Source organism: Schistocerca cancellata, chromosome 4 (genome assembly GCF_023864275.1).
Source record: "Schistocerca cancellata isolate TAMUIC-IGC-003103 chromosome 4, iqSchCanc2.1, whole genome shotgun sequence".
Taxonomy (NCBI): Eukaryota; Metazoa; Arthropoda; class Insecta; order Orthoptera; family Acrididae; genus Schistocerca; species Schistocerca cancellata.
Genome location: NC_064629.1, coordinates 713251372 through 713278066, shown reverse-complemented (window position 1 = coordinate 713278066; position 26695 = coordinate 713251372). Strand labels below are relative to the sequence as shown.

The 26695-nt window shown below is 41.1% G+C and overlaps 1 protein-coding gene across 6 annotated transcripts in view; it reads left to right on the top strand.

Annotated features, from left to right (window-relative positions):
• Positions 1–26695, top strand: part of LOC126183466 (serine/threonine-protein kinase NIM1) — a 486904-nt gene that overhangs the window by 207498 nt on the left and 252711 nt on the right. For 2 of the 6 annotated variants that reach the window (XM_049925470.1, XM_049925473.1), the window contains exon 3: positions 2359–2380. The exons of 2 other annotated variants lie outside the window; for them this stretch is intronic. In XM_049925470.1, the coding sequence (XP_049781427.1) occupies positions 2359–2380 (22 nt within the window). Of the gene's footprint in view, positions 1–2358; positions 2472–26695 lie in introns of all 6 variants that reach the window. 2 more of the 6 variants (XM_049925474.1, XM_049925471.1) reach the window with 1 other exon arrangement.

The following is a 26695-nucleotide window of genomic DNA, read 5'->3' as shown; positions in this document are numbered from 1 at the left end:
AATATTCCGTAATTCTATCTTTCATAAGACAAATGAATCACATCAACTTGCCTAACCTCGGTATTCATTCCTACCAAACCAAGGTATGAAAGTGCCCTATGTGTTTCTAGGTGATGAAGTATTTCCGTTAGGCATATACTTAATACGACCATATGAAGCCAGAAATTTGCCAACGGAAAAAAGGTATTTAATGAGAATTTCTCCAGGGAGAGTGTTTGTTTCGTATCCTTTCATTAACCTTTCCATGAATAAAATTTATTTCACATAAATCTGAAAAATGAGGTCTAAAACTGTCTTCCTTTGCGATAAATAATACACATTCACTACCAAAAAAATCTGAAGCTGACCGATTTGGAAAATCGGTGGGGACAAATGTCACACGAACCTAACTAGGTCGATATTTTAATTTTCAGAGTAAAAGTTTAATATTAAAATGTTTTTATCAGGATGGCAATTATGGAAAAATAAAACAAATCAGTGCCAAAACACATTTACTCTCTTGACAATGAAAATATGAAATATCGTAAGAAGTTTACAACAAAACATCTGAAGATGCCTTTTACATACCCACACCAATGTTTCCTACATTCTATGAAATTTTCCGGGACATGTACGTCCCACAACTTACACACTATGTAAAAACCAGCTGAATTACTGAGGTGTGTAGTAATGATACAAACTAACGTCCATGATGTATACGATAACACAATTAGTTACTTCAGGCATTCTTAGAACGAAGAAGGTTATTTGATCTGACTTTCGTGAAACAGACTTACTGTGCCATGTATAAACACACGCCGCTCCACTTAATCGCTCATAGTCAATGTATTCATCCCGTGGTTCGTAGCATTTTTCTCAAAGTTCCAAAAGCATCTCACTACACCGTAATCCTAGAAAGCTACGAGATACAGGCGTCCCACCGCTCAAAACTGCGTATTACTTTATTGGGACATATGTTCCCGTCAATCACGAAAGGGTTAGTGGACAATTTTCTTGAAGCCTTTTGCTACTGATGTTTAAAATGCTGTTGCAATAACAGTTTTACATAATGTTATCGATCGTACCTTTAACGTAGTAAATAATGAAGTAACTGTGATAAAAAATGTAAGTCTCTAAATGAACTTAAAATCTTCGCAATGAGAGACAGGAAGGGTTATAAATTCCTACTGTGATAATTTTAACTGTATACAAACAGAAAACTTACAGTAAAGCTAATTTAGAAGTGTATCTAGAGAAGAACATTAATAACGCCCGTCAAATGTTTTCCTTACTGCTTTATGTATAAATGTACATGATCACGAATATATTATGGTTTATTCATTGAAACTGTTACCTGTCTTAATTGTAAACAAAGGCAAATTTTACATGAAATGCTGAACAACAAAGCTTTTAACTGACATGTCAGTATCACACAGTCACAATGCCATATTAATTATTAATGTACTCACTATACACTGCATATCCATCTCAAAGCATATTTTTAAGTCCTTTCGAAGATACAGTTTCATCCCTTTTACTTCATATGTACACGTGCATGTCCCTATAAATCATTCACAGTAGATTCTTGATTAACTTATATAATGAACAACTCTACAAGAAGTTTTACTGATATTTAAGTCTTTGGAACACAATTCGTCAGCAACGTTTCAATTAACCAAAGAAGTTTTCAACCCATACAGATTTTCTGTTACCCTACTAATTTTCAAATTGCTTGCACTTTCTGAGCTACTCTTCTACGTGTTGGTCTTCAAACAGATCAACTTCAAATTACGTATCAGATTAATTTAATATTCTTCCTCCTTCCCATGTGCGTTACATAAAAGTGAAAAATATTTGTAATGTGTTACCGAGATACTGCTTCCCTCACTTGTCTTGAAATGTACACAAAGCTAGTCCAGTACACTCATGTAAAAAGGTCTACAAATTTCTGAGCCATAATACTACTTGTTGGTCTTTCAACAGATAAACTTCCCTATCGTGTTTCAGCTAAACACATATGTACCACTCTTACCACATCAGTTACACAAAACTACAATGTAATGATTTAAGTCCTCTTATGTTTCAGTGGCACATAACAAATCACCTTTTACAAAAGTTAATAAATGCAAACTATGATAGATATAATAGGTTCTTGACAAGTGATACAAATAAATCTTGGTAGTTTCAAAACAAATACACATTTCAGTGAGAGAAACGGTCACTTATTGTGCTATTTTTTGTCTGATATATTTTTCTAAAACAGATTACCTGCGCCACAGCACCTAGTTTCCTGAGGGTTAATATAAAGGCAATATTAACTTTGTGTCCTTACACCCTAGTGCAGTTTCTAGCATTTTTGTTTCTTTGTTTTGCCTCCAGTTCGAGACTCCCCTTCTCGAAGGTGCTGCTCTAAGGCATTTTCTTCTTCCGCCTTGGGGATAAAAATGCTGCTGCTTTTGGTGGTCTTAATCGTGGTGGTGGTGCTGGTGTTGGTGAGTCAACAATAGGAAAATGCTCTTCTGTGTTATGGGACACCTCCTTATTTTGAACCCAATCCAGCACAGTATCCATTTTTTTGTGGATTGTAATCTACTTCAGATACCTCAGTGTAACTTGAGAACCCCCTTTGATGTTTGTGTTGTGGGAATTTCGAAGGGCATGTAAGAGCATCTCTCCCTGCGTGTCTTAATGTTTTTCACAACATTAGTGTGTCCAAGTAGCACCATTTTCTGTGTCCCTCAGCAGCTGCATGCCGTAAGGAAAGCTTTGGTCTCATCTTTAGCTTTCTTCTAAATGTAACCCTTAATTACTTTGGTTTTCCTTTTGCATCATCCTCTGGAACCAGAAGCATGTATATGTGTATGTAGTTAAAACCTTTCTGTGTGGCTTCTCAGTTATATTTCATGTTTCCCTGTGCTACCCAATATGGCACAAATTTAAACCACTACATCTCACTGAAGAGATTTAAGTACTTGGAAATAATTTACAATTTTTACAGAGGAATGTGAAAATACGGTCTTTGGTGAAAGCAAGACAGTGTTCGAAAGATACTAGTCAGAATTCGTAAAGCTAATAATATGGAAATAAACATATAATGCATTAATTGCGCTAATAGTAGAGGTATGGAAAGTGACTACAGCATACCTGAAAACGACATTAGCCAACATTAAACAAACAATTTCCATTTGTTGCACATCAGCAAAAATCATAGAGAAGTAAATTAGAAGTGAAACTGAACCATACACTTCTGCCAAATATATCCGAATTAATAATTTTTGTGCATTTGGAAAGTAGTTAACTCTTTGGATTGCTGCCTATACTAGCACAGTACAAAAACGAAATGAGTCATTTCACAAAATAGTGCTCAGGCATTAAACATGTACGACATAGTTTCAGTATTCACACACTATCCCACACAGGCAGCGGTGAAGGAAACAATGAAACAGAGCTATCATCCCACATAATTAGGTGTATAACTATATATTACATTGATTCCAAAACATTTCTGCGTTAGTTAAAACAATGCTAATATGTAGTATACTTACAGTCTTCATCAGCATAAATTGAGAGCCTATTATGGTTCACAACATATAAACTATCAGATTATACAAGAACACTGAGTGACACTACTATTTCCACTCCTAGTAGTTACTTTATTTGTATCTACAAAACACTCTCAAACAAAAGCGGAAGTATTTCTGGTGATACATACGAAAAAATCCTTAGTTGTATAATACTATATTGCTCTGTAAACAGGAAATTAAGAAACATGAACTTCTTTCCCCACATGCTAGCGTGCATATTACGTACATTCATAGTACATAAACTGTGATAAATGTAGGGGAAGGGAGGGCACTATGTAACTTCTACCTTCAGCAGAGCACGTGTTTTATCTCATTATCCACAAAGAATAAAGTCTTACAAATACTTGCTCTTGGGAGTAGTTCTTACCAAAGTTTTAAGAAACTGATGAAAAAAGTAAGGTGACTCCGTGATCAGGCCCAAGGCCTGCAAGATACCTAGCGGTCGTCTTGTCACCCTCTGCCATACGGCGTTACGCGTATGCGGTATAGAGCGGCATGGGATCAGCACACCGCTCTCTCGTCTTTGGTCGACTTTCCAAACCTTGGAGCCGCTAATTCTCAGTTAAGTAGCTCCTTCATTGGGCAACACGAGGCTGAGTAGACCCTTTTCGTTTCCTCCCACCAAGAAAAAATCCCTGGCATTACTGGGAAGTGAAACAGTGTGCTCTGAATGACAGTTTGCCACGCTGACCTCACAGCTACAGTGGCGGACATGGAAAAACGGATAATTCATTTTCTTTTTTACACGTGTACAATCAAAACACCAACAAAAGTCTCTAATGAGTTGGACATAAGTACAGGAACTATAATAGCGTGAAGAAATAGACCAACTTGTATCAAAGGCAGGAATAACGTCAGCTGTAATATTCTAGTTAAAAAGAAATTAAGTAATTACAAATAATACTTCTTGTTGTCCCACTGCCTTGGTCACAGCGGGCCACTCTTGATCAGATATAAACCTATTCTGATGATTCTTTTGCTTCATGTCCCATAAGTACGTCTCTTGCACACACACATCGGATATCAGTATCGTCGTCATACTGGGAATCAGTCTCGATGACTGACTGATCTGCCTTTGTAACATTAGCCAAGATAGAATTGCTGTGCTGGTACTGCGAACGACTGAATCCAAGGCGAAACTACAGATGTTACATTTTTCCCGAAGGCATGTAAATCTGGTGTATAGTTAATGAAAAGTACTCCAGTTGTTTTTTATAACCTTATCAAATTCACATGCTCTGTGTGGGCCATTAAATGAGGTCGTTATCAAGTGTTATGGAACTGTTAAATGTTAATACATAATAATATGGGAATATATACATTTACTTTTTACTAATGGGAGATGAGCGACAATTGTTGTGTGTACAGTAAAAGTGCAGAAATAATATATAACTTACGTTATTCTGCAGAGCTGAAACGTCAAATGAAAAAAAAGCAGTAGAATTGAAACGGATTTAAAACAGTTTCGAGCCCAATGACGTCATGAGGAAAATGGGCATTTCGCAATTATAAAAGCCGTAAAATCCGATACATTGAAACTGTTAGCTTAGAATGAGTTATCTAATATGTTTCAAAATTACATTCTATATTTTTCAGATAAAATGCTAATAGTAAACGATAAAACAGCAGAAGTGAAGTAGATTTAGAAATTTTTTGCACTCAATGACGTCATGAGAGAAACAGGTGTTTCGTAATTTAAAAAATCTACAAATAGATTTGGACTCTGACCATTATTTATTGGTTACGAGATCTAGATTAAAGCTGAAAGGATAGCAAAAAGGTTGGAGGTTAGGGAGATGGATCCTGGATAAGTTGAAAGAACCAGATGATGAGAGTTTCAGAGGGAGCATTAGGCAATGGTTGACTAGAACAGCAGGAAGGAATACAGGAGAAGACGAATGGGTAGTTTTAAGAGATAAAATAGTGAAAGCATCAGAGGGTCAAATAGGTAGAAAGACAAGGTCTAGTAGAAATCCCTGGAAGACACAGGAAATATTGAATTTAGCTGATGAAAGGAAAAAATATAAAAATGCAGCAAATGAAGCAACCTAAAGGAAATACGAACGTCTAAAAAAAATGAAACTCATAGGTAGTGCACGTTGGCTACGCAGCAATGGCTAAAGGACAAATGTAAGGATTTAGAAGCATATTGCACTATGGGAAAAATAGATACCGTCTACAAGAAAATTAGACTTTCGGAGAAAAGAGAAGCACTGTATGAATATCAAGAGCTCAGGTGGAAAACCATTACTAAGCAAAGAAGGGAATGGTGAAAGGTGGAAGGAGTATATAGAGGGTCTATCAAAGGGAGATGAACTTGAAAGCAGTACTACAGAAATGGAGTAGGACGTAGATGATAATGAGATGGGAGGTACAATACTACAGAATTTGACAAAACACTGAAAGACCTAAGTCGAAACAAGGCGCCTGGAGTAGACAGAATTACGTCAGAACTACTAGACTTGGGAGAGCCAGCTATGAAAAAATACTTCCCTCTGGTGTGCAAAATGTTCGAGACAAGCGAAATACCCTGAGGCTTCAAGAAGAATGTAATAATTCCCATTACAAATACGGTAGTTGCTGACAGATGTGAAAATTTCCTAATTATCAGTTTAATAAATCATGATTTCAAAAACATAACACATTAATTACAGAAGAATAGAAAAATTGGTAGAAGCCAAACTTGGGGAAGATCATTTTGGATTTTGAAGAGATGTAGGAACACGCGAAGCGATACTGATCCTTCGACTTACCTTCGAAGACAAGTTAAGGAAAGGAAAACCTAAGTTTATAGCATTTTTAGACATAGAGAAAGCATCTGACAATGTTAACTGGGACACCCTCTTTGAAATTCTGAAGGTATCAGGGGTAAAATACAGGGAGCGGAAGGCTATTTACAACTTGTACGGAAACCAGTCGGCAGCTATAAGAATCGTGGAGCATGAAAGGACAGCAGCGGTTGAGAAGAGATTGGGGCAAGGTTGTAGCGTATCCCCGATGCCATTCATTCTGTACGTTAAGCAAGCAGTAAAGTAAATCCGTCAGACAGCAAAAAAAGCAAAGGACTTGGAAGAGCACTTGATCGGAATGAACAGGGTCTTGAAGAAAAAAAGATGAACATCAACAGAAGCAAGACAAGGATAATCGAATGTAGTTGAATGAAATCAAGTGATGCTGAAGTAATTAGAATAGGAAACGACACTTAAAGTAGTTCAGTTTTTGCTATTTGGGTAGCAAAAATAACTGATGATGCCCGAAGTACAGAGGATACAAGGTGTAGACTAGTAATGGCAAGAAAAGCGTTTCTGAAGAAGAGAAATTTAACATCGAATGTAATGTTAATATTAGGAACTCTCTTCTGAAGATATCTGTCTGGAGTGTAGCGATGTATGGAAGCGAAACATGGACGATAAACAGTTTAGACAAGAAGAAAATAGAAGCTTTAGAATGTAGAAGGATGTTGAAGATTAGATGGATAGATCACGTAACTAATGAGGAGGAACTGAATAGAATTGGGGAGAAAAGACATTTGTGGCAGTACTTTACTAAAAGAAGAGATCCGTTAATAGAGCACATACTGAGACATCAAGAGATCACCAGTTTAGTGTTGGAGGGAATTGTGGTGGGGAGCGGGGGAGGCAATTGTTGAGGTAGACCACGAGATGAATGCAGTAACGAGATTCAGAAGGATGTAGGTTGCAGTAGATATTGGGAGATGAAGAGACTTGCACTAGACAGGATAGTATGGAGAGCTGCTACATGTCAGTCTTTGGACTGAAGACCACAACAACAACAATTATAAGACGTACAATCCGTAAAACTGTTAACGTGAATTAGCTTAAGAGTTATATTCTGACGTGTTCCAGAATTACAGTTACATGGTTTTTGAATAAAAGCTGAAAGTAATTATTTGGAATTAATAAAAGTGGAGAATAGTTGCAATGAACGAAGTCTCCAAGTCGAACGTAAAAGTACGACCTCTAACGAGCAAACTTTGAACCATGGGAACTCTTGAGGGCACTGGCATATCTTGGACGCATCGCCGACTGCTTAAAAATGTATGTCTACAAAAAACTAGATACAGTTGGGAACTTCCGGAAAATCTTTAAAGGAAATTGTCAGTACCTGGGCGATAGATATCCAAGAAATGGCTTGATGCTGATGGCACCCACTTGGGTAAAATATTCCAAACTAAAATACTCCACCATTCAAAATTCCGATCAGCGAAACTCTGGAGGATGCCGTCATCAGAAAACAAAGGTGACATTCAACGGATTCAGAGCCTAGAATATTAAATGTTTTTATAAGGCACAAAAGTTAGAAAATTTAAAAAGGGGTGTGGACAGGCTGATATTACATGTAGTGGGATTAGTGAAGTTCAGTGGCAGGATGAAAAAGACCTCTTGTTAAATGATTACAGGATGTAAATACAAAATCTAACAGGGTAATGCAGGAGTAGGTCTAATAATCACTAAGCATTCCTTGGCGTTTCGGTATTGCTGCCGGATAACGTTGACTACTTGACAAGATATTTCGGCTGACAATCATTCAGCCATCTTCAGGTGAATATTTAGCACTGAAGATTCAATAGTAGGGAAAACAAGAGAAGAAAAAATAGATGAATATGTACCGGGAGAAAGGAATGAAAGAGTAAACTACCTGGTAGAATTTTGCACAGAGCATAATTTAATCATAGCTAAAACTGGGGTTAAGAAACAAGAAAGAAGGTTGTATAAAATACGTGGACGAGACTTGGAAACACCGGAAGGTTTCAGCTTGATTATTTAATACTAAGACAGATATTTCGGAACCAGGCTTTAGACTGTAAGACATTTCCACGGATAGATGTCGATTCCGACAATTTATTTATTACCTGTATATCAAAACTGAAGAAATTGAAAAAAGATAGGAAATTAAGCAGATGGTACATGGAAAAGTTTTCACGATAGGCAAAATTACTGGCTTTCAAGAATTTTCTAATTACAAGTTCATCCAAGTTGAGAATATAGTATGTCTCGTCCACCAGTTGTTAATGCGGGTCATAAGTGCGGAGTATGAAAGATGATGTCAACAACCTAAGGGTATCTGAAAGTGAAATCCTCCGGAAAATTTATGGGTTCGTCAGACTGGCAGAGGGTTGGGGAGTAAAGTAAAACCACGAAATAAAAGAGCTTATACAAGGGAAAGACATAGTGAAATTTGTTATACCTCAAAGAGTACGATGGTTAAGACATATGGAGAGGATGACAGGGTTCCCAAACGAATTATGAAAAGCAGATTGTATTTCACCAGAAAGAAGGGCCGACCAAGAGTTAGATGGCTGGACAATCTGTTGGCTGACATTACCAAGATGGAGAACCGAGAAACGAAGAGAAAAACAGAGAGCAGAGATCTATGGAAGAAAATTGAGGAGACCAAGGCTCATCAAGGGCTGTAACGACGACGACGACGACGACGACGAAGAAGAAGAAAAAGAAGACCTGACCTGGATAAACTGAAAAAAAGAGATGTCGAGAGTTTTAAAGGGAGCATTAGGCAACGCTCGATTGAAACTGGGGAAAGGAATACAGTAGAAGAGTGGGTAGCCTTGAGAGATGCATTAGTGAAAGCAGCGCTGGATCAAATATCTAAAAAAACAAGACCTAGTAGCTATTCTTGTGTATCACAGAAGATATCTAATTAAACTGATGAATGAAGAAAATATAAATCTGCAGAACATGAAACAGGCACAAGAGAAAACAGATGTAAGAAAAACGAGATTGATAGAAAGTGCAAAATGTTTAAGCAGGAAAGGCTAGAATTCATATAAACGTCTATAGAAGAATATGTAACTAGGGGAGAGACAGATACAGCCTATAGGGAAATTAAAGCAATCTTTGGAGGAAAAAAAGCATCTGCACGACTATAAAGAGCTCAGTTGGAAAACCAGCACTTAACAAACAACGGAATGTTTAAAGATGGAGGGAGTATAGGAGGGTGTACTGAAACGAACTTTAACTTCTATATCTTTATTATTCATGACTACATATTTATTTCCCAAACGTAGTCACGCTGGCGACGAACAAATTTTTCCCAACGAGAGACGAGTTTGTTGATAAGGTCACTGTAGAATGTTGAATTTGACGGAGCCACAATGTCACATCTGCATGCACCGCTTCATCGTTATGAAACTGAAGTCCTCGAAGGTGGCATTCAAGTTCTGGAAAAAGATGAAAAGCGGACGGGGCCAAGTCGGGGCTGAATGGAGGATAATCGATGACAGTGTTCCCAAGGCGTCGGATTGCTGCAGATATCGCAACACTCGTGTCTGGCCTGGTATTCTCATGCTGAGTGAGAGGGTGCTCCATGTATAGCTAGAAATTCGATTATAGTACAGCGTTTCTCACGCACCGACATAGTTACGTTACACATAGGGATGTTACACCAGACAGTTCGAAGCTCTCTAGCGGCAGTGTGTTGCAACTTCAGTCAGCGGAGTCTGAAAGTCAACTGAGTAATATACATGACAGTTAATACATCAATCGATATTGAGAATAGAATAAAAAATTCGGAGGCTTTGTTTTAGAGCACGCCCTCTTACAGATGGGTTATACAAGGGAAATTAATTTGATGGCAATATCATAGGAAGGGAAGAGGAAGTAGATGAAGATGACGTCGGAAATATGATGCTGCGAGAAGAATTTGACAGAGCACCAAAAGACCTAAGTCGAAACAAGACCTCTGGAGAAAGACATTCCCATAGAACCACTGATATCTGTGGGAGAGCCAGCCAGACAAAACTGTTGCACTTGGTGAGTAGGATGTTTGAGAGAGGCGAATTACCCTCAGAGTTTACACAGAATGTAATAATTCCAATTTCAATCGATCGGGTGCTGCCATGCGTTAATATCAGAATTATCATTACCTTAGAGCACAGGTTAAAGAAAGGCAAACCTGCGTCTATAGCATTTGTAGGCGTAGACAAATCTTTCGACAATGTTGATGGCAATACACTCTTTGAAATTCTGACGGTATCTGGGGCAAAATATGAGCGAAATGTTATATACAACTCGTACAGAAACCAGAAGAGAATAGACGACAGAATCGAAGGGAATGAAAGGGGAACAGTGGTGGTGTTCAATCTGTACACTGAGACTGCAATAAATAAAACAAATGGTGATTGGAGGTGGAATTAACGTTCAGGGAGAAGAAATAGAACTTTGAAATTTGCCAGTGGTAGTGTAATTCCGTCAGAGACGGCAGAGGACTTTGAAGAACACCTGAACGGAAACAACAGTGTCTTGGACGGATGGTATAAGATGGACATACAAGGGTAAAGGAATGTAGTCGAATTAAGTCAGGCGATGCTGAGGTCATTACACGGTCCCGTCACCTTAATGTGACCACCGCCTATTTTCGACGTCAACGTGCGGTAACCACTGACAGACGGTTAGTAGCAACACTACGAGTGGAGGGTATATAAAGCGTGTGACGCAGAAAACGGTGCATCGTTGGCGTATTGCGGAAGCGGAGCAATTTATCTGAAGTCCAGATGCACATGATCGTTGGCTTACTTGCTAAGAGTGGAAGCATTTCCGAAATGGCTAATTTTGTAAACTGGTAGCTTTGTTAAAGTACACCGTGAATGACAATATACGATATCCGGAACCGGCGCCGAGGCAACTTTGGCACACCACGGGTCGTAGATGACAGGGGTAAGGGACGGCCGTAAAGATGAGCACGGCCAATAGACGTGCAACTGTCGAACAACTGACCGCCTACATGAACCAAGAGGCTACCAACAGCGTCTCCTCAACAACCTTCCAGCGAACGTCGCTACATACGGACTTAGGCAGCAAGCGCTTGGTTCAGCCACCCGTGCTGATTGCTGTTTATTGGTGACGAATGTATCTGAACACCCACTGACCTTCTCAGATGAATCACGTTTTTTACTCCATCGAACAAACGGCCATTGGCATGTACGACGTAAAATGTCTGAAAGCAAATACCCTGGAACAATCGTCGGCAGGTTCCAGGTCAGAGGTAGGAGCGTTATGGTCTAAGGAATCTTTTCATGGAATTCTGTGTGTGATATCATCATTCTGGAAGCCACAGTTGATCGACATAAACACGTATCTACCTTTGGGGACCATTTCCACCCCTAAATGCAGTTTATTTCTCCTCGGCAAGATGGAATCTACCAGGAGGAGAGTGCAACGTGTCACACAGCTAGCAGTGTACGTGCGTGGTTCGAAGAGCACCAGGATAAGTTTACCGTAATCCCGTGGCCACTCCTCGGATTTAAACCCAGTCGAGAATCTGAGGGACCACTTCAATCTGGCCGTTCGCGCCGTGGATCGTCAACTGAAAAACCTAGCGCAGCTGACCACAGAACTGGAGTCGGCGTGGCTCCACATCCCACTTTGTACCCACCAGAACCTCACTGACTCTTCTCACATACCTTGCAGCAGTCAGCGCTGCAAAACGTAACTATTCTGGCTTCTTACAGGTGTTCGCATTAATGTGAATGAACCACGTAGATTTGGAAATGACGAGCTAAAATTAGTAGACTAGTTTTGTTACTTGGGCAGTAAAATAGCTGATGATTTCCGAAGTAGAGTGGATATAGAATGTAGACTGACAATTGCCAAAAAATCGATTGTGGGGAGAAGTTTATTAACATCGAATATAAATTTAAATATTAGAAAGTTTTGTCGTAAGTATCTGCTTGCAGTGTAGCATCGTACGAAAGTGAAACGTGGACGATAATGCGTTCTGACAAGAAGAGAACAGGAGCTTTTGATATGTGATGCTACAGAAGAATGCCCAAGATTAGATCGTAAGTTACGTTAACTAATGAAGTACTGAATAGAAAAATAGGGATCGGTTGATAGGACACTTTCTGGGGCATAAAACAAACATAATTTTGGTATTTAAGGGAAGTGCAGAGGGTACAAATTTTAGACGGATACCAAGAGGCGAATAAAGTAAGCAGGTACGGATGAATGAAGTTTGCAGTGTTTATTCGGAGGTGGAAAAACCTTCCCAGGGTAGCGTAGCGTGAAGAGCTGCATCAAATCAGTCTTCGGACTAAGACCGCAACAACAAGAACAACCACTAAAACAAAAACAACTGTACTCTGATTAGCAACACATTTTACAAAGACTCTCGTGTCAATGCCTCATACGCGTTCTATAGCGGCTATATTGAAACAAGTTTGAATTCAAACGTGGGCCGTTGTTGGGGAAGACACAGAGCACTACTAACATCGCTCACGTAGGACACTCCCGTGAGGATGGAATCAAGAAAACGATATTTGGGAAACTCGATGCTGGTGCATAGCCTACTCCTCTTCCAATGGACGAATAACAATGTCCCGCCATGACTTCATGAGACACTGTGGATTATCTATGAACTTAACGCAGTATGGTATTGTACGATCTGTCAAAGTGAAATTGCATGTTGCCACCATTACGCCTAGTCCCATAAGAGTTTTGGCTCTGACAATTTATTATACCATGTGGATTATGAGGAATGAAACCGGCTATTTTCTGGCTGTAATGCCGTAATTTAGCTTGATATTCGATGAATGCGGTATAAATCTACACTGTAAGGGGAAAAAAGAAGGAAAAGAAAACACCACGAAGGAATTATCCCAATAAGACTGAAGAGGTATACGTGATGATCATAGGACAAGGAAATTATAATAATTTCAGAAAAAATGGGTTATTTATTCAAGAGAGAAAGCTTCAAAAATTGAGCAAGTCAATAACGTGTTGCCGGCCGCGGTGGTCTAGCGGTTCTGGCGCTGCAGTCCGGACCCGCGGGACTGCTACGGTCGCAGGTTCGAATCCTGCCTCGGGCATGGGTGTGCGTGATGTCCTTAGGTTAGTTAGGTTTAAGTAGTTCTAAGTCCTAGGGGACTTATGACCTAAGATGTTGAGTCCCATAGTGCTCAGAGCCATTTGAACCAATAACGTGTTGTTTCACCTCTGGCACTTATGCAAGCAGTTATTCGACTTGGAATTGATTGATAGAGTTCCTGGATGTCCTCCTAAGGGATATCATGTCAGATTCTGTCCTGCCCCAAATGGCCCAAACGTTCTCAATTGAGGAGACATAAGGTAATCTTGTTAGCGAAGGTAAAGTTTGACAAGCAAGAAGACAAGCAGTAGAAAATCTCGTCGTGTGCGGGTGGGAATTATCTTGCTGATATGTAAACCCAGGACGGCTTGCCATAAAAGGCAACAAAATGGAGCACAGAATATAGTCGAAGCACCACTGTGCTATAAGGACCAAAGGGGTCCTGCTATGAAAGCGACCATCGTTCCCAGTTGTCGGGCTGTGACATTGAGGTTGGTATCCCACAGTGGTCCGGGAGTCTCCAGACGAGTCTCCGGACTGGAATGTTATTGACTGGAGTAAAATTGCCTTCAGTGATGAGTCCCTCTTCGAAGTGAGCCCCGATTAACAGCGGAGATGTGTCTGGAGACTCCTCTGACAGCTGTGGGATACCAAGCCATTCTGGCTTAAATTTTGGGAAGATAATGCCCGCCCACAGCACTGCAAGAGTTTTTACTATTTGCCTTGCGGCATTTGCCAAACTGTGTCTTCGCCAGCACGATCGTCTGATGTCTCTCCAATTGAGAACATTTGTAGCATTATAGACAGGGCCCTCCAATCAGATCGGGATTTGGACTACTTAACGAGCCAATTGGACAGAATTTGGAACGATATCCGTCAGGAGGACATCCAACGACTGTATCAATGCCAAGCCGAATAACAACTTGCATAAGTGGAAGAAGTCGAGCAACGCGCCATTGACTTGCGCAGTTCGTCAAGCTCTTTCTCTTGAGTAAATCATCTAATTTTTCTGAAACTGTAATCATTTGTTTGTCTGTACATCACATCTATCGATTTATGTCCCATTCGGATAATTCCTTCGTGGTGCGTAGTTTTTTTGCCATAGACTTTACCTTATTTTACCAAGCACTCTTCAGTCTTTCTTGTGTGTTAGAATGTGAACTTAATACAATAATAGCAGTTTACTTTATCATGTTTACAGAATATTTTTGCAGGAACTGGTACCATTATTCCGTTTTCTGTTACCAGGCACTCCCGACAAGTCTCTCGATCTTTGTTCCAGTGCTCTGTTTGGAAAAGTCGCAAATATTTACCATAAGCTGGGCGAGAACACCAAGCAGACCGCGCTAATTTATTTTCGCTTAGACTCATCTGTTTGTTGTTACGTGATTCATCTGCAGAGATCTAAAATTTTGATTTACATTTGTTAATATTACGTCCCGTGCTCCTTTTTTAAGCGAAGATTCGTCTATTTTTATTCCATCCACTATTTGTTTTGACAAAACATTTTATATGCACCTTCTTTGCTGTTCATTTAAGCTCACTGCTGTGGAGTTGTTTGCAGCTTAAAAATAGAACGAACAAATGGAAGGAAGGAAGATCAGCGTTTAACGTCCCGCCGATATTTTTTTTTTGGTCATCAGTCTACTGACTGGTTTGATGCGGCCCGCCACGAATTCCTTTCCTGTGCTAACCTTTTCATCTCAGAGTAGCACTTGCAACCTACGTCCTCAATTATTTGCTTGACGTATTTCAATCTCTGTCCTCCTATACAGTTTTTGCCCTCTACAGCTCCCTCTAGTACCATGGAAGTCATTCCCTCATGTCTTAGCAGTTGTCCTATCATCCTGTCCCTTCTCCTTATCAGTGTTTTCCACATATTCCTTTCCTCTCCGATTCTGCGTAGAACCTCCTCATTCCTTACCTTATCAGTCCACCTAATTTTCAACATTCGTCTATAGCACCACATCTCAAATGCTTCGATTCTCTTCTGTTCCGGTTTTCCCACAGTCCATGTTTCACTACCATACAATGCTGTACTCCAGACGATATAGAGGTCGTTAGAGACGGACCACAAGTTCGAAATGTTTTGAGGTTGGGGAAGGAAGTCGGCAGTGCCCTTTAAAAGGAGCCATCCCGGAATTTCCCTGGAGTAACTTGAGAAATGACAGAAAGCTTTAAATTTGGATGTCTGGAAGCGGATTTGAACCGTAGCCTTCTCAAATGCGAGTTCAGTGTACTAACCACCGAGCCACCTCGCTCCCTTTAAAAAAAGATCGACTAGATAGCAAGACTTGCTGAAGTTTATCATTCTGAGAAGAAATTAGTGCCAAAATCTGTCGAATCATTCAAATTACTCTGCTTATTCATCTGTTTCTTCATTATAGTACATTACAAAATATTATCAAGTAATTGTTAGATGCAAATACAGTGGTTTCTCATTAGTCTAGAGCAGCTAGTCAATAATTTAACTTAATAATGATGCCTCGGCTGTAATAACCTCAGTAATGTTTGCAGATATTAGATTATGAAGTCGTTCATTCACTCACCACCATCATCATCGTTATTAAACCATGATCAAATCCAGGTGACACAGCTCTGCTACGAGGCTGTTCCTTCATTGGCTCCTGTCAGCTGCTCTTTAATTATCCAAATTAATGAACGTGCTAAGAGTAATTGCCTGCCAAATAATGCTCTGTCTTCGGAATACTCAAGCAGGAAGCTGTTCTTGTATGAACCGTATGAAACAATTTGCCAAGTTGTTATTAGCGGCATCTCAACATGTTTAACGATATACGGAGTGTAATAACGAACTACAAATTAAAAAAAGAAATAAAATCGAGCAATGCAAATGAAATGAAATACGATTAATGAAATAAAATAACTCAGCCAAATTTTTGCTACATTGTTACTTTTCCCATCAGTTTCTGCGCTGATAAGTTGTTATACTACTGCGGACTGGTGTCCGTCACGGAATGCCCTCAAGCCTTGTACTGCGCTTGAAAGACAAATGTTATGATTTAGTAAACTGCTTGCGTGCTGTATCCTACCTACATAGATAATGTTTCGGCATACCAGGCGTCACTTATACTGCATCTACTCCTATACCCCACATGCCATCTTGCAGTGTGTGGCGGAGGGTATTTTGGTACGACTATAGATTCCTCCCTTTTTCTGTTCCTTTCGAACAATGTGTGTGCGAAGAACGACTGTCGGTAGCTTTCTGTATAGGCTTTAATTTATCTGATGTAAATTGGGGAAGTAATATATCGCCTGAAACTTCTTGGATCGTACGATCTCAGAATTTAATCACAACTACTCTCCGGCATGCACAATGCTTCAGGGGTTGAGCATCTCCATAACTGTTTCACGAACCTGTGACGAAACGCGCTGCTGTTATTTGTATATTCTGTATCTCCTCTGTTATTTCTACCTGGTAAGTGTCCCACATTGACGAAGAATACCTAAGAATCTATCGAACAAATGTTTTTTACTCACTTTACGTAAAAGAATTACAGTACAATTGGATTCTTCCAATGTAATATACGATTCTCTTACAATTAATTTTATGGAGAAGTTGGACTTGAGGTATTAATTAGACGTTGATGAATTTGCATACAACATTAATAGTAACCTCAAACATTTCGCAGACGATACAATTGTCAACAATATCAACAATTATCAATCTGAGAATAGCTGCACACATATATATTCATCCATATCTTCATAAGGTTTCGATGTGGCGCTAAAATTGGTAATTCACTTTAAATGTTCAGAAACGTAGAACTGTGCACTTCACAAAACGAAAATCATTATATTCTATGACCACTGTATCAATGTGTCACAGCTGGGATCTGTCAACTCACAGAAATACTTCGGTACAAGAATTTGTAGTGATATGAAGTGGAACGATCATACAGGCTCAGTTGTAGGTCAAGCAGAAGGCAGACAGCGGTTCATTGGTAGAGTGCTTGGGAAATGCAATGAGTCTAAAAAGGAGACTGCTTAAAAAATATTCGTGCGACCCACGTTAGAATATTGCTCAATTCCGCAGGATTCGTACCATTTAGGACTAACATTAGATATTAAAGGGATACAAAGAAGGGCAGCACAAATGGTCACATGTTTGTGTGACTCGTGGGAGACTGTCGCGAAAATAGCGATAGAAATTAATTGGTAGACGCTTGAAGATAAACGAAAGCTATCACCTGAAACCGAACTTCGAAAGTTACTACAACCAACTTTAAGTGATGAATCTAGGAATATACTATAATCCCCAGAAGAATCGGTCCCATAGAAATCACGAAGACAATATTAAATAAATTGTAGCGCACACGGAGGCGTATAAGCATTCATTCTGCCCGCGCTCCATGTATGAATAGAATCGTAACAAGCTCCAATAACTGTACAATGGGAAGTACCCTCTGTCATGCACATCAAATTGGTTTTCAGAGAATAGATATAGATTAGGTTGCTCTAAACAGACACTCCTGGGTATTTTACGGTTTTCTGTCTGCAATGAACTATCGTCAAAGGTGCAGTCGAACTGTAATGGAGCTTTCGTCCTATTTCTGCACAAAGTGAGTCCCACAGGGTTCAATTTTGAATCCACTCATGTTTCTTGTACACGTGAATAGCCTTCCACTTAACATTCAACGAGCAAAACTGGTACTTTTTGCCACGATACTAGTCTTGTAATAAATCCCATTAGAGAGAAAGCACCAGAAGAGGTCATAAGACATTTACCAAAGAATTATTGATTCCCTGAAAATGCACTTGAAAAAAAACACACTAAATTCAGTTCTGAACAAAAGATACAGTCGTACCAACAATTCATGTAGCACATCAGCAGGAGTCAGTAAATATGGTAGAAAACGTCAAATTTTTTGGTGTACATATTGATGAAAAGTCGACGTGGAAGAAGCGTATTACTGAGCTTCTTATACAATTATGTTCATCTACTTTTGCTCTTCGTATAATTTCTAACCTTGGAAACAAGCGTATCAGCCACTTGGCATATTTTGCAAGTTCTATTTCCACTCAATAATATTGTACAGTATAATTTCTGGGGTAACTCTTCACTTCCAAAGAAAGTATTGACTTCACAAAAGCGAGCAGTAAGAATAATGTGTGTTCACCCAAGGACGTCATGTAGGTACCTCTTCAAGGAGCTTGGCAATTTACCTGCGCCGCCACAATACATTTATTCGCTAGTTAAATTTGTGATCAATAATCCACCACAATTTGAGAAGAACAATGATGTACATACCAACAACATTAGAAGGAAAAAATGGGCCTTATTATACGCTGTTGAAGCTGTCAGTGGCTCAGAAAGGAGTTCAATGCGTAGCAGCAAAAGTTTGTGATCATTTTCCCAATAACATAAAATGTCTGATAGATGGCGAAGCAAGATTTAAATCTACTTTAAATTCATTTCTCCAGCAGAGTTCCTTCTATTCAGATAACGAATTTCTCCCAAAAATCTGCTAGCAAGAAAACTTTTTTTGATAAAAGAAGCGTTCAAATGATCTATGGAACGGGTAACTAACTAACTTACTTACTACGCAATGTGTTTCATTTTGTTTGCGTTGTCGGTCCCGTGTGTGTTAGTGTTAATTCACTGAAATATATTATTTGCCCAATAAGCTTTACAACAACACTATAAAGGAAACCTACGATTTTAACATTTCATTACTCTTTTAAGGGTTTCGTGCCTCAATCGGCAAAAACAGAACCCTTACAGAATCGTTTCGTTGTTCATCTGTAAGTCTGTCTGCCTGCCTGCCTGCCTTCCTCCCTCTCTGTCTGTACGACTCTTAAGAACCCTTTTTCTCAGCAACTGTTAGAGGTATCAAGTTCAAATTTGTGTCACATACTAAGGTATATGGCCCCTGTGCGGTGTAAAATATTTAACCTCTAACGTCAATGCAATAAAAACGTAAGGCAGTTTTTTTATACTCGCAAACTCACTCATCACAACGTAAAGGGTACTTACCTTTGACCTACAATCTTGAAATTTGACAAGAAGCAAAATTTCACAGTACAAGTAAGGGAAAAATTTCGAAAATTGGTAATCTGTAATTATCACATATATTTCTTTTTTGCGATTACAAATTTACATTTGATTCGTAATCTGTCAAAAATGTCCGGATCTACTGTAGAGATTTTGATCTGGTTTTCACTCAGAAGTAGAGTGATTCAAGAAGAAATTTTTCGTTGTAATCTACAAATATTTCGTGCTAATTAGCTGAGCTACGATGAAGTGAAATCCTCTGCCCTGTGAAAACGCGCGAAGCCGGCTTATTCTACTTATACATATACCCTGACAGTCTAAGCTTACGACACGTAGTAGTCGACTACAGTGTTATTGTCCCTGGCAGTGAGGGCGCTTTGGTAGGCTTATCTGGCGTTTTTATGGTGATATTTCACGAAGTCACGCTGAACCACTTGACAGTATACGCAGAACAGACTTGAAATCGTTTACAGCGCGATGCGTATTTCTAACGGCCATGGGAAGCCAAGTAAAAAAGCATCGTGGTCGGATAACACAGCATCTGTAATTTCTAAGCAAAGCAATACTCGTAGCTGGTGGACGATTGCACGTCCATTGTTTGGAATGAGGTTCCAATAGGCCATAAAATATCCGTTGAAATGCTCCACAGAACAGCTAGACATCTGCGTAAGAACAGTAGTCTCGTAGCCAGCTGTAGTGTTTCCTTCTCTGGAGACTACCGTCAAATCTTACCAGTAACCGCGAAAGGGACGAAAGCAGACGACGTCAAAGTACCTGAAATTTACAATTAGCAAAGCTTGTTAATATAACTCCAAAATTAATAAAATAAATGAAAAGTTAACAATAACTAATGCGAAATCACACAAAAAATGTAAACCGGCCAGAGTGGCCGAGCAGTTCTACGCGCTACAGTCTGGAACCGCGCGACTGCTACGGACGCAGGCTCGAATCCCGCCTCGGGCATGGATGTGTGTGATGTCCTTAGGTTAGTTAGGTTTAAGTAGTTCTAAGTTCTTGGGGACTGATGACCTCAGAAGTCCCATAGTGCTCAGAGCCTTTGGAACAAAAAATGTAAACTTAAAATACAAAATTAATACAGTCTCGAAAGTATTTGAATTATCCCGGCAAATATTTTGCCAGTATCGATATCGATAACACGGAAAAATCATCTGCATTCTGGATTATCTGAATGGATGAGCTACCTATATACATAACTAAGTTTGTAGGGAATCATCGGAGCGCGTTGAACTTGTGTCCCTCATATTGCGGTTGCTGATGTTGGGTGACTTGATGTAGGGAAACAACAGCGATTCCACGTGATAATACACTCGTAAACGACGATGTTCCTCAAAGATCACTTGTTGAGAATCACTAAGTTGATCAGAAGAGGAAGTCACGTTGCGGTACTACGTCAAAGAAGGAAGACAGGCAGTAACCTGTAATCACTAGACGAACAAACAGATCTGATAGGCACTTTCACAGTGGCTCTCGTTCCTGATTTCCGTCCTTGCGCTGCGTGTTTTCACACAATCAGTATGCTGGAAGAGGCATCACTTTTTTTTTCGGGAACGGAAGTGTAGACTACTCAGAGAGATAGATAGTGCACTTGAGATCTTTTAATAGCTTAATCATATAGTTTGTATTGTAAAATCTGCGAGAGGAACCTCATCCAGAACCGAGCCAAGCATCGCAGTGCCTGTACAAAATGCTGACTGACGATGTTGGCTAAGAATGGCAACGATCAAATTCAGAAATATCACAGTCTGTACGTCCATCATCGATGTGGATAATATAAACAAAAATCGACCAAATTTATTAGCTGAGAATGTATCATTTTACAAGATATTAAAATCTCGCAGAAAAAGTAAAATTTCTTTACAGTCGCACAAAAGAAGAACACATTGCATTTTTAATTTCGAATTCGTTCCGTCAGCTGAAAATCAGCATTACATTCCGTCTGAACTCCTGGGGAATATCAGAACATATCTATTTTGCGCTTTCTCAGATTTCAATTCTCGCTTCGGAGAAATAAAGTTACGTAATTAAATTCTGGTCTCCTTGGAAGCACTTATCTCCATTCCTGGTACGCTTTGAAATACCCGCTAAGTGAGCCAAAATAAAATGGTTCAGCGCATTGATAAATTGGAGTATAGTGCTGTAATTCGTGTGCTCCGCTTGAAGGGGAACAATTCTGCAAAATTCCATTACGATGAAATGGAAGCGTACGGCAGTAACTCTCCATCGAATGGAACAGTGGGAAATGGGAGGTGATGGAGGTGCATCCGGTGTGGTTATGAAGTCTGAATGTCGAAGAACAAAGTGGCAGCAATTTCTCTACGAGGAACTGGGAATCGCGAGATAAATTGTCCTTGGGGTCATAAGAACGGCATATCACTGTCGAAGCGATAGATTATATTTAGACATCTTGTACAATATACCAAATATGATAAAAGTTGCCACCTGCTGGATTCCACTAGTGTTCACAACTGTTAAAAAAGGCCCGCGGCCGGGCGGGGTGGCCGAGCGGTTCTAGGCGCTACAGTCTGAAACCGCGCGACCGCTACGGTCGCAGGTTCGAATCCTGCCTCGGGCATGGATGTGTGTGATGTCCTTAGGTTAGTTAGGTTTATTAGTTCTAAGTTCTGGGGGACTGATGATGTCCGAAGTCCCATAGTTCTCAGAGCCATTTGAGTCAAAGGCCCGCGAACCGAGGCAGCGTGGAAATTCTGCAGATGTGTCAGGCCAATACAGACACTCTTTTAGACATCTACTCGCAATGGACGAGTTCTGGGTGTCTGTGACGAGACAAAAGGGTAAAAAAAAAGTGAAAATGTGACTTAAGGCCCTCCGAAAAAGGCGAAGACCCAATCATAATAGCGCAAGGTGATGCTGAGTCTTTCTTGGGACTGCCGTGGAGTGGTGCTAACAGATTATGGTCTTAAGGGGTCCACCAACACACGTGCATCCTGATAATGTTTCAGAAGCCTGTCGGGACGAACCTTTGCGAGGCGCTTTTGCTCCAGCACTCTACACAGGATACTCCCACACGCCCCATTTTTGTTATATCAAATTTCGACTTGTTCCCATGCCCCCTCCCCTCCTCACTCAGTGACGACGAGATAATTTTCGATTTCGAAATTTTCCTGAACAGTCAAATTAAAACCGAACACTCGCGACAAATGGACCATGGAATGGTTCCATTCAAAAGTAATTACTATACACGTTAAGATATTTATCCCACTGGGAGACGGGACTATGAATTCCCGTTTCGTAGAACTCGGTCGGCCGCTGACGGAACCACAACAGCACCCACTCTTGCACTTCCTCGTCCGACTGAAACCGATTTCCACTCATGTCTTTCTACAGTTCGCCAAAGATGTGGAAATCACACAGTGAAAGATCTGGGATGCATGGGAGATGTTGTAGTATTTCCCAATCAAATCGCTGAAGCGTAGCCTTCGTCCAGTTGGAGGCGAATGTTACCGTGAAACAGGATGCTTCCGTACGACAGCATTCCGACAGCACGAGGGGCAAACGGCATCACACATATACCCCGCCAAAGAAATCCAAAGCTGTTCCGATAAGGTCATGATGAACTCCTTCTTCGACTGGAGGGCCCCTTTCGCTCATAGAGTTCCTCGAACGTGGAAGCACAATCAGTGCGCAGCGCCATGAGGGCACTTTGCATAAACTGCGACGCGCCATAAAGTGAAAACACCCAGAAACGCCGTCGGACACACTCATCTTGTTGGACGATAACGCCCGCCTCCAATTGTACGAAAGCTACGCTTCAGCTATTTGGTTGGTAAACACTGCAACATCCTCCGCACAGCCCAGATCTTTCTATTTTGCTAGTTTCGCATTTTTGGCTACCTGAGGAAAGACATTCGTGGATGTCTGTTTCAGTGGGACAAGGAAGTGCGAAAGTGACTGTGGTTGTGAATCTGTCAGTGGCTGACAATGCTCTACGAAACAGGAACTGATCGTCTGGTCTCCCAGTGGGATAAATGTCTTAACGGGTGTGATTCATTTTGAATGCAACCATTCCATAGTTCGAATGTGTCGACTATTCGGTTTTCATTCGACTGTCCCTTATACAACTAAGGCCTCTGCCAATTCCTCCATCATTGGTAAAACTACGTCGCGTTGAAGGGCGAATATGTAATCAACGACTGACACCATCACAAGGTTTAATGGCCGCAGTCTGTCTTTTCGAGTTGATAATTGAAACTTAATGACTAGTTGTACAATTTTTGTCATTCATTTAACATGCCGATTGATCTGTACGACAAAGCAGACTAACCTCCCAGGGAGATCAGGGGTTAGAATGTACTTAGAGATATTTTTCGACAAACTTTGCATGTTTCGACAATAGCCGGCCGGAGTGGCCGATCGGTTCTAGGCGCTACAATGTGGAACCGCGCGACCGCTGCGGTCGCAGGTTCGAATCCTGCCTCGGGCATGGATGTGTGTGATGTCCTTAGGTTAGTTAGGTTTAAGTAGTTCTAAGTTCTAGGGGATTGATGACCTCAGCAGTTACGTCCCATAGTGCTCAGAGCCGTTTTTTGACAATAAATTCAGCCGATGAGTAAAAATGCTTCAAGCCTTCTCTCTCCTGTAAGAAAATTTAATCGTTCTCATGAAAATTAAATATCATAGATTATTTAGAAGGAAACTGCGGAACGAGTATTATTTTTGATCATATGAAACACTGTGGTACAAAAGCGAAAAGAAAGAAATTAATAGAGGTATTACTTAAGGTTATATTAGGTATACTGCCCTCACAGTAATGATGAACTCCGTTCTAAAGCATCAAGACATGTCGGTCTGGGGATCACTAACTTCCGATCAATTCTAGAACTGTTGCTGTTACCAGACACTATGTACAGGTGTGTGTGTGTGTGTGTGTGTGTGTGTGTGTGTGTGTGTGTGTGCGCGCGCGCGCTTGCGCGTGCGTTCTGGGGGAAGGAGAGGACAGATGTGGGTGCCACCATCTGTGTTACACCTCGTAAATCAATTTTATCAGTGGCGTTTGACTCGGTAGGTAGCTGCAGCTCGTTTAGATACCCATATTAAGCTTGAGGTCTCATATTATCTGACTTCCGTGGAGTAAAGCTAATATCCGGTATGTCAGACAAATACTGTCAATATCCTGGATAGTATGAAGTTTCAAATTTGAGAAGTTCTACGGAGTGGGTGCGTTCATGGCAGACAATACAAACAAGAAGTTAAATAATAGCGTACTTGATTTACGACGAGTTTCAGTGTAATTTTTTAGATGTTTACTTGTATATGACAATTATAGGAATCTGCATCCTCTGTAGCTCGGAAAACAGCTTGTTCGGTTCCATTGACTCTAAAATCATCGTGGATGATTCTGTCTCTCAAAATTAACACTTATAAATATCAATGTCAGAATCATACGTATGAAAAGTCAGTTCCGTGTCTTGTATAAGAATTTCTTAAGTTTCACAAGCTGCTTCTTTACTGTCGTCCAAGAGTATTCAGCAAGCTACAAGTTTCTAGCTGAAATTTTCTGTGCTCGCCACATAAGTGAGTGGAGGGAGAGGTATTGTGAATTAGGGTTTTGGTCGGACATTGATCCACAATCCTTGTAGCGAATGTTGCGATGATGGAAGTGGTGGTTTGTTTTGCAGCCGAATGGCATCTCGCGTTTGCAATTCAGATTTCCCCTAGTACTTTGACGTACACTCTGTGCAAAATCGTACAAGAAATTTTCATTCAGAACAATAATTATACACTCCTGGAAATTGAAATAAGAACACCGTGAATTCATTGTCCCAGGAAGGGGAAACTTTATTGACACATTCCTGGGGTCAGATACATCACATGATCACACTGACAGAACCACAGGCACATAGACACAGGCAACAGAGCATGCACAATGTCGGCACTAGTACAGTGTATATCCACCTTTCGCAGCAATGCAGGCTGCTATTCTCCCATGGAGACGATCGTAGAGATGCTGGATGTAGTCCTGTGGAACGGCTTGCCATGCCATTTCCACCTGGCGCCTCAGTTGGACCAGCGTTCGTGCTGGACGTACAGGCCGCGTGAGACGACGCTTCATCCAGTCCCAAACATGCTCAATGGGGGACAGATCCGGAGATCTTGCTGGCCAGGGTAGTTGACTTACACCTTCTAGAGCACGTTGGGTGGCACGGGATACATGCGGACGTGCATTGTCCTGTTGGAACAGCAAGTTCCCTTGCCGGTCTAGGAATGGTATAACGATGGGTTCGATGACGGTTTGGATGTACCGTGCACTATTCAGTGTCCCCTCGACGATCACCTACGGCCAGTGTAGGAAATCGCTCCCCACACCATGATGCCGGGTGTTGGCCCTGTGTGCCTCGGTCGTATGCAGTCCTGATTGTGGCGCTCACCTGCACGGCGCCAAACACGCATACGACCATCATTGGCACCAATGCAGAAGCGACTCTCATCGCTGAAGACGACACGTCTCCATTCGTCCCTCCATTCACGCCTGTCGCGACACCACTGGAGGCGGGCTGCACGACGTTGGGGCGTGAGCGGAAGACGGCCTAACGGTGTGCGGGACCGTAGCCCAGCTTCATGGAGACGGTTGCGAATGGTCCTCGCCGATACCCCAGGAACAACAGCGTCCCTAATTTGCTGGGAAGTGGCGGTGCGGTCCCCTACGGCACTGCGTAGGATCCTACGGTCTTGTCATGCATCCGTGCGTCGCTGCGGTCCGGTCCCAGGTCGACGGGCACGTGCACCTTCCGCCGACCACTGGCGACAACATCGATGTACTGTGGAGACCTCACGCCCCACGTGTTGAGCAATTCGGCGGTACGTCCACACGGCCTCCCGCATGCCCACTACACGCCCTCGCTCGAAGTCCGTCAACTGCACATACGGTTCACGTCCACGCTGTCGCGGCATGCTACCAGTGTTAAAGACTGCGATGGAGCTCCGTATGCCACGGCAAACTGGCTGACACTGACGGCGGCGGTGCACAAATGCTGCGCAGCTAGCGCCATTCGACGGCCAACACCGCGGTTCCTGGTGTGTCCGCTGTGCCGTGCGTGTGATCATTGCTTGTACAGCCCTCTCGCAGTGTCCGGAGCAAGTATGGTGGGTCTGACACACCGGTGTCAATGTGTTCTTTTTTCCATTTCCAGGAGTGTATGATAGATATGCGGCACTATTTGTAAGGTAAGGAGACAAGATGTCAAGCAAACGGTAAAAAGTAAAAAACTGATTCTTATAAAACTTTAGCAGAAACGAT